We start from the raw sequence: 10,000 nt of genomic DNA, 5'->3' as shown, positions 1-10,000 counted from the left end.
CCGTCCATATGTGCCTCAACGGACAAATATGATAATTATTACCAAAGACGAAGTTGCAAGTACCATTGGCATCATCTTTTACAATTATAAGCTTTTAATGATAAGAACTCTGATTGGCTGGAGGGAGAGTTGTCCGTAGGGGTGGGGCTAATTTCGCCTGACTTTGTAATGGTGACCATAGTCAGATGGTCGTCAAATTTTCAGATATTCTGTATATCAAATTCTTGTGTAGAGTTGTATATATATACTTTCTTATTGCACAACAGCATTTATAATTTATTATTCTGATTTTAATTTTATGCAGAAAATATAAATCATGCATTTGGCTGCTTATTAATGAGATAATTGATAAGAATTATCAGAATCGGAAAATTGGGTATGGTTTACGTACCGTTACATTATTAGTTTCAGTTCATGGTTCTACAAAACGACTGATCATCTAGTCTAATATCAGTAAACAAAACCCATCCCAAATATGTTTTGATATTAAAATTAACTATCAGTGCAGTTTTCGTTCAGGTACAGAATCTGCTTCGCTCACCTAAAGCCCTTTGTCTTCATTGTAAGTATAAGGAAGGAAATTACATTATCTAAGGTTAGTGTTGCATTTGCTGTTAATTGCCATTTTCCTGTTGTTGTTTTTTAAATCGCTGTAGAGGCCTTCCTCTTTGGTATTGTTGCCACTTTAAAATCCCGGGATATTGCCATGCTTGCTGTAGCTGCTGTAGCCATCGTGATCATAGTTGTTGCATGAAAATTTCCTGTTGAAGGCGCCGTGTTGTCGAAATATCCTTCTCTATTTGTTTTGTTAACATTATGATATGATTGGTGATACTAGGTAAGTTGCTTTTAGGTTAATTTCAGCTGCTAGGTCAAAGCAGGTTTAGTTTAGTTGCGATTGATTAAGCATAATGAAGTTATCTTTGTCAGGATTTGCTCGACAAAAGAGGCAAGTGAGGGTTCAGTTATCTTGACCGTAGTGTTATCACAGCAAATATTTTCCCGAAATCAAAATGGAGTACAGTAAACTGCCACAAATCTATAATCATTCATTCATGCTTTTTCTAAACCACAGGTTAATTCGTCCATTCCTCACACGGCCTATATGAAGCTAGTGGACATCTGGATGGTGTACTGCATCCTCACCTTGTTCCTCGTGGTGGTGTCTGTTGTCATCATACAGTGTATCCAGGTAAGCATTATTGTAAACCTAGTCTCTGGTTATCAGTGCAAAAATGGGCATATAAATGTGTATTTGTATGTGCGTTTATGTGTATTTTTGCAGGTAGTATGTATAGATTGATAGATATACAGGCATAGTCAGATAGTTATAAATGCATAGACAGGTTAAAATATTGTAGAGAGGCAGATAGCAATATGAAGAGATGTGGAAACTAAGCACATACTGACATGATTTCCTACAGGACTCACCAACAGTGATTCCGTACAAGCCCAGAAGACCAAAACTCGTTCTAAAACAGTCTTGGAGTAACAAAGCAGACACGTGGAAGGGCAGTTGCTGGAGTGTGAGCAGAATGTGGTACAATTGGAGCAGCAGATGGCTCAGCGGAAGTCGGGCTGTGCAGCTCAACAGGTGGTGCCTCGTGATCGCACCCGCGGGAACTCTCGTGTTTCTAGCCGTCTACACTGTCATGGCCAGTGACAGGGTCTTCTGATGCGCGGCTGGTCCATCTCTTCGTTTGGATTCTGTCTTATTCTCACTCTTTCTCTCCCTCTATCCCTTGCTCTCTCTATCTATCTATCTATCTATCTATCTATTTATCTATCTATCTATCTCTGCAACATGTATCACCTGAACGATTTTCCTAATGCCAATTACAGCATTTACTATTCACCTTTCTGTGTATATATCTATAATTATGTTACAGCACGTTCTATTCAAAGATCGATGAATTAATATAGATTATAAAATAATATCAATAAGACACTGCTATACAACGAAGCAATAAAATATCTGTCACATTGTCATTGATTTTACTATATATAATACGCCATGTTTGTCTTTCACTGGACAAAGTGTAATTAGAAGCAAATGCAGAAGTATTAGGGGGTCTTTGTGTGTGTGTGTTTTATCCCATACTAATTATCGATAAGAAATATAAATGTATTTATATCTATATGGATGACAATATGTCCCTCCTTTTGGGACATGTGTGCCAGAGCTCTCATTATGGCGAACGCCTTTGCGTTATCTATATCCCTAAAAGATTTGGCTATATCCTTTGCAGCAAAGTCTGTGCCTACAAAATGTGCATCAGGGTGTTACTACCCGGAGTGGCACTTTCTTTGATTTTCTTAGCCTGTACATTCAGTCGAGGTGGGGAGTGTTGGTCCTGTCTTCTATTTAGATTCATGACCAAGATCTCTACCATGTTCGTTTCCCACACAGGTGGTACTGACATAGTCAGGGTGGAGGGAGTCCAAGTCATTGGCTAACAGTGCTTCCCTGAGCTGAAAAGCGTACCAGCACTTTGGACAGCCAGGAGTAGTTTGCAAACAACTCATAATCCAGTTCTAGGAGCAGATGAACCTTCTGTCTGATGTGTGAGTCAAGGAGGAACCTGAAAGCAAAGAAATAGGCCACCAATAGATCAATAAAAATGGATAAGGAAAGGAGATTAGCCTCCAATTGGAGATTGAGAAATTTCGTCCACCTGGGTGCACCCTGAATGATCCTAGCTGCCTTATTTTGGACCACTTCCAGCCTCTGCTTAAGAGTCGGTGTAACTGAGATCGAAGCAACAGATACATAGTCCACGACGAAACGATCTGATGATCTTGTGTCTGTCTCCAATGTTTGCCAGACAATGCCTTCATGGCAGAAAGTTGTGTACTGGATTGGCAACCCATTCCAGATCCAGTCCCTGGATGATTATCCTGCACTCAGGTGGGAGATGTAAATTGAAGACGTTTATCATGGGGGAATTGAAAAGGGTTAGAATAAGAGCCTCACCCTGAGCTGTCCCATTCTCAAGTGGCTAATACCCAGGACAATCCTAGAAACTGAACCTGGCAGATCTGTAGTTGAAGTAGTCCTGTATCCAGGCCAGGAGCTTGCCCTTGACTCCCTTCGCGATGAGGGTCTCCAAAATGGCCAAAATGGCTGTAAGTGCCCCATTTAGGCAGTTGACGTGGCCCCCCTTCAAAATTATTAGAACCTTGTTTATCAGAGTCTTTCTCTTCAGCTGGTGTGAAGCCTCAACAACCAGGGAATGTGAGGTGATCTCATCCAGACCAAAGGAGACCGGAAAGCTAAGCAACATCAGCTTGGCCCTCCTATCTTCAAGCTTGATCTCAGTAGTACTCACTTAGTGAGCTCTTTAGTTTCCCTGTGGAATTTCAGGGTAGCTTGATCTCTGGGGACAACAATCATTCCATCCTCTTTGCAAAACCTGATATTATCAGTAAGTCTTAATAACCCAAACCAGCTGGAAATGACCATCGAATTTCTTGAATTTTGTTGGGACCCTAAACTGGATCCTTTGGTTTTGGGCACCAGAGTCTCCCTCCGACCCCGTCGCCGGCCAGAGGAGTCTTTTTGGAAGCTGTTGAAGTCGGACCAGCCCGCACTCCAGTTTTATCACCAGGAGCCTTTTAAGGTTCCAGGGTGACAACCATAGCCGTGTTCATGCATGAGTCGTCAATAGGTCTGTCAGCAAGTTTGGTTTTCAGTTTACTATCCACATATGGAGCACTTTATTCACCCTCCCATGCCCCTACCCACTAAGGAGTCCAACAAGGGAAAGCTGAATGTCATAGAATATCCATTTAACAGCCACAGGGGTAATAGGAGAGTATACGCAGGGACCAAAGAAGCGTGTTGCTATCCATAGGGTGTACTTGTACACGGCATCGCTCAATCTCCAGGCCTCACATTATCTAGCTCACAGGTGAAAAAAAATTGTGAGTGTTACTAGATCGCAGGGAATCGACCAGGAACCAACGGGAATTAGTGGGGTCCTCCAAACTGCAACAAAGGGGTTCCTGTTGCGATGGGTGCTTAACATTCATTGAAATTACCTATCAACTCATACTGTGGTAGAACCTCACTCCACATTTATACACGTTCACAAATATTGTCTAATCATAATAAGCTTATTTGATCCTTGATTAAACACAACTACCTTTATGTTTGATGTTCATAAAACCCGCATAATGACATATTTTCCATTATACACTGACAAATGGTTACATGCATTATGGGACACAGTGAATATACGGTACTATTATTATGGTATTCTGCAGTTCCTGGTGATTTTTTCTTTCTAGAAACGTATGGCTTCATGGCAATGAGGGAGACAGACTTAATACAAGCACCAAGTTTGTTCTAATCTTGCGCATTTCAATATTTCCTTTTATGATTATTCATCACAGACTATAATAGTGTTTTGTTAGCCAATCGTATGAATGCAAATGTATCAATTAAAGAATGTCTGGCGTCCATATTCTTGAAGTTCATTGTTTTGAACGGATTCATTGCAGTGCTTATTAACACGTCTTTTCCCTCAAGGAAACATTTTCAACTATCATTCCCAAGGAATGAAACAAACACTATGACAAACAGTAGTACTGTGAGATACTACCAAGGCTGCAAAGGTTACCTTTCTTAAGACCTATGTGACGGTATGATGCAGCTGTTCAAAAAGTTCTCCCCCATGCCAATTACCACTCAGTTATTAGCTCAAAGGAACTTGTCCTGGTAGGAATGATAAAATTAGTGATAAGCCTATAAGACAAGATTTAGATCTATATTTAAACGCATCTTGGAGATGGGAGATTATTTTCGTGTCTGTCTTATGGTTGCAAGTTGCTACAGAATGGCTATACTGACAATATTATCAATGAAAGGATATCTCATTCACCGAAGAGGCGTGTTGCTAGCCACAGGGCAAACTTGGCATTGCCTAACCTCCAGGCCCCATGTCTTCTAGCTCACAGGTGCCTCTTGTCCCCATTTAGCGCAACATCAATCACCAAGCTCATTAAGCACACACTGAGGCAAAGCGCTTCCGTGCAGCGAAAGGAGATGGAAGAGACCGTGGCTAAGATGAAGAAGCAGGGACTGGTGAAGAGATCAAACAGCCCATGGTCTTCAGCAGGAGAAAGGTGGTTCCCGAAGATTCTGCTAATCCGATCTCGCGTGTCGGTGACACACTGGGGGCCAAATGGTTCTCCATCCTGGACCTGTAAAACGGGTACCACTTGTTATATGTGGTAGAGAAGGATAGGGAGAAGACGGCGTTTTCATTTATCCAGGGACTGTGGCAATTTGCAGTCATGCCTCTTGGCTTGTGTAAGCTCCAAGGATAAGAACTGAAGAGTTACAGTTGGATTTTGTCAATGTTGGACCGCGCACGGACCACTGTTCCTTCAGCCGCAGATGTCCGAGGGCGTCCAGAGCAGTGTTCATCTTTTAGTTCAGTTTTCTGGCTGCGAGAGTGCGAATACAGCGGAAAACAGTTTCTAGTGAGGGATAGATTTAGGATAAATTTGCAACAATTCCCTTCGCATATATATTGCTTCCCTCCACAGTTTCCACTTAGTGAATGTGTAGAACTACAGCCTTCTATCCAGAAATCCATTCTTTCAGGTCTGAGAGTAAAACAAGACTAACGCAGTCGCGCAGTACAAGACAAGCCAGACAAGCGACGACAGATTAAAAAATATCAGGAGAGGCAACACTCCACTCTCGCTCCCCTCCCTCCCAGAGATTAAGGTTTTCGTGTTATGGCAGTCATTACTATCGGATTACCCCTTGTATGACTAGATTAACCCATAGATCTAAGCATAATCATTATGTGCTACATATCAAAACAGGTATGACACACCAACAGAAAATTTCAGTAATACACATTGTTCTTTGCACTTGAATGTGAACAACACCATCTCGACTCGCCATTACCCGTCGTTGGAGCTGGGTGGTGAGAGAGGAGGGTACTCAGGGTAGTCCTCCTCCAGGTCTTCCTCGCAATGAAACAAATAAGGGTTGAATCAGCGGTGGAATTGGCAATGGGTGGTAATGGGGATGGGGTGTGATGAGGGGGTGAATGAGAAGGACCAGGTTGTAAGGACTCAAGGAAGGGAGAGGGAGATGGTGGGTAATGAGGGGATGAAAGCAGGATGGGTGACAGAATAGGAGACTGAAGTTGGGAAGCAGAGGAGGTACGGCGAGAACTTGGGACGGAAGATGATGAAGGATACTGAGGTGAGGAAGGAGCGCAAGGGATGCTGAACATAATTTTAGTTAAGACATGCAGTGCAATCTGATATCACAACAAGAGTAAAATCACTTTAATATCACCTAAAACTACCTTGTGCGATTGTAGTGTTACATATTGTCCGAGGATTTTCAAGGAATTACCGGTATTACTGGTATCGTGACTTGTGCCGTATTGCTATTATTTCAGAAAACCAGTATCGGCAACAGCGGTATTTTTGTCAATACCCCACATCGCTAATATATATATATATATATATATATATATATATATATATATATGTGTGTGTGTGTGTGTGTGTGTGTGTGTGTGTGTGTGTGTGTGTGTATATATATATATATATGTGTATATATATATATATATATATATATATATATATATATATATATATACATATATATATGTATATATATACATATATATATATATATATATATATATATATATATATTATATACATATATATATATTATATATTATATAATATATATATTATATACTATATAATATATATATGATAATGTATATATATATGTGTGTGTGTGTGTGTGTGTGTGTGAGTGTGTGTGTGTATTATGTATTTATTTATATATGATATTTATATATATACACAAAAATATATATGTGTGTGTATGTGTGTGCGTGTGTGTGTGTCCTATTACTGCGTCTTGTTGTTGTATCATATGTTGTGAATTGTGAGATTTAAGAATTTGGAGTGGAAGAGAACTTTGACGTGGCCGCTGTGCAACCCAATATTCACGTGCAGTATGCCACATGCAATACCTACTATTTACTATCTATATGTATTGTTTACCGTAGATCAAACGAGGATACATCCACTGGTTCTACATATCATGTAACAAAACTTTGTAAAGTAACTAAGCAGACAATATTCCACCCCCTGGCCAGTTCGGTCAGGACATGGTCAGTTTGGCCTCACTTCCAACTAAGACACTCAGGCACCAGTTTTGAGGACGTGACCATGTGAGTCGGTTCGTTCTAACGGGGTCGACTGGTATTACCGCACCCCATATTAAACTTCTATACCTACTCACAAAGTTGAAAAATGCGTGTGTAGGTCTGCATGTGTGAGTGCTGTGGATATACGTGAGTCTGAGCGGTTTATTTGGAGTGCGTGTGTCTCTGAGTCTCACCCACATAAATGGCTGGTCGGGTCTTTCTCAATATTCCGGATTCGTGCTGCCTGTTTGTTATTGATTGCTACCAAAGGCCATTTACCCTTCCAACTCTTACGCTCGTTTATAGCATGGTCCTTTAAGACAGCGTACCAGTGATTATTAATAATTATCATTGCTAGGTCAACGCACTAGTTAACATCGATCATCGGGTTCATTTAGCCCCACTGATGGTCATCTTTTACAATTCATCACAATTCTTTCCCTCAACTGGGGAAGTAAATGGATAAGGTTAAATGCAGCAAATATTTGAAGTTCATTACAGAAAAATATATGCTTAAAAGATAGAGAGAGGGGGAGAGAGAGAGAGAAAGTGAGAGAGAGAGAGAGAATTATGTACAATGACACGGCGTGGGGCTGAGCCGTGAGGAACGCCTGGGCTCAAGTCCGCTCATTATGACATATTGAGTCAATTGTCACAGCCCATTGAAGAAAAAAAATACCAGGACCACTTATTTCTGTACAAGTGGCAATGTCCTTGCTAGGAATAATGCCAAGAAAAAAAAAACGTCACTGCGATGGTTCCACTTTCCCTTATTTCGAAAAGAATATGATATGAACCAGATCAAAACCGCAACCCGTAGGGTAAAATGGAAGCAAATATGACATTGAAAACGTCTTAAAATACATGAATATGAAGAGTAAGAAATGAACAAATAAAAACTATTCAAAAAGGTTTCAAACCAATAGAAACCACCCAGTGTTTTTTTAAAACATCAATAGAAACACCAAATAAGACTACCTTATCTATAAATTTGCAGATGTAATATGGACACTAAATCTTATCGCACGAAAATAAAGGAAAGAAAAAATATAGAATAGTTGGCCCACATATCAGGCTGGGAATTGTTTTTTTCTGGTGACCATTAGTGCCCCCCCCCCCCCTCACCCACCCACAAACACACAGTTCTTTAATCGTCACCAGAGAAAACCACTTGCCCAGCCTGATGTGTGGGCCAACTATTCTAGGCGAATTATCCCAACCTTCGTCTTCGCCTCTTCTCCAGACTATGCTCAGACCAGGCTGAGGGAGAACGATAATTTAGAGTGGCGGGTATTGTGGAATCGAAGTAGACGCCGCCACGGGATACGCTGTGGTTCACTACGATTCCTCCTTCTTGTTTAGCTACTGCCCCCTTTGTCTTCTGGACAAATCGGTTTCCCACAATAAACCGAAGAGGCTTTCGCCATCGTCTACTTGCACTGTGCCATTCTTCAAGAATCCCGATATTAATTCGTTTACAATATTACAATATGTGTATGTATATATACATATTTATACCCCCCCCCCCCCCACCCACACACACATACACATACACACACACACACACACACACACACACACACACACACACACACACACACACACACACACACACACACACACACACACACACACACACATATATATATATATATATATATATATATATATATATATATATATATATGTATATATGCATATATATATATGTATATATATATATATATATGTGTGTGTGTGTGTGTGTGTGTGTGTGTGTGTGTGTGTGTGTGTGTGTTCAAAATTGTGACGATATATCAGAAGCCAGTTTTTTTAAGAACTAATTAGAATTGAGAAAGATAGTGACACGACGGCAGAAAATGTATAGGAAAGTAGTGCACTCGTGTCAGATAAACTGGAAAAAGAGGAAATGAGCCATATCTGTGAACAAAAAATCAGCACACCCAAAAATTCTGAGGGGGCATGCCCATAAGAAAACATAATAAAGAAAATGTATGAAGAATCAAAGGACTTCAAGATTCAGTGCTTGGGGGAGATACACATATTGAAATATGAAATCTATGAAGAGCAAAAAGAAAAACCTAAAGAAAAGAAGGTACCTCAGACTGAATTGGAAACAGAAAAGACCGTACAAGACACCAAAAATGTAAAAGTAAGGGCAAAGAAAGAACAAGAGAATCCAACAGGTGAGCCAAGTAAACTAAATCAGGAAGAAGAAAAAAAACTATTTTCTGAAACAGTAAGGCAAAGATCAAATAAACAGGTCATAAATATTACAGACAATGATATTTCAGACACTGAACAAAAAACAAAAAAATGATGATGTTGTCGACGACAAAAAAGCAACCAAAACAACCTACAAAAGAAAAGTCAGAGAAATAGACTCTTTGTATACAATCTAGAAGAAAAGAAGAAAATTATCTTGATATCAGGAAAACAAATGATATGAAATTAATCAATGATATCATAACAAAACTTAATCTCAACGAAATTATCAAAATTGAGAGTGCCTTTAGAGAAGGCAAATGTTTAAAGGATTCTTTGAGACCAAGGTCAATTAAGGTCAAATTAGAAAATTAAAAACATAAATGGAAACTGATTGGAAAGAATATGAAACTAAAGGAAACTGACGAATATAAAGAAGCATGGATAGCACCGGACTTGAGCTATGAAAAAAGGCAAAGTCAAAAGATTTTGATAAATAAACTAGGAGAAAACAGAGAAAAAGACGGAGTAGGAAAACATTGGTATATCACCAGCAATAGACAAGGACATTCAGTCCTGCGAAGCATACATATTCG

General features: G+C 39.8%; 1 protein-coding gene across 1 annotated transcript in view; it reads left to right on the top strand.

The window, feature by feature from the left end:
* Positions 1 to 2,066, top strand: part of LOC122262433 (uncharacterized) — a 12,646-nt gene extending 10,580 nt beyond the window's left edge. Inside the window, exons 7-8 of the mRNA XM_043030429.2 lie at positions 1,076 to 1,192; positions 1,425 to 2,066. Of these exons, the coding sequence (XP_042886363.2) occupies positions 1,076 to 1,192; positions 1,425 to 1,676 (369 nt within the window). The 3' untranslated portion in view covers positions 1,677 to 2,066. The remainder of the gene's footprint in view (positions 1 to 1,075; positions 1,193 to 1,424) is intronic.
* Positions 2,067 to 10,000: the final 7,934 nt, after the last annotated feature.

This window comes from Penaeus japonicus, unplaced genomic scaffold, assembly GCF_977035675.1.
Source record: "Penaeus japonicus unplaced genomic scaffold, GWHDUDI00000001_assembly GWHDUDI00000041, whole genome shotgun sequence".
Lineage (NCBI taxonomy): Eukaryota > Metazoa > Arthropoda > Malacostraca > Decapoda > Penaeidae > Penaeus > Penaeus japonicus.
The sequence above is the reverse complement of the archived record's forward strand: the minus strand, read 5'-3'. Positions and strand labels throughout refer to the sequence as shown.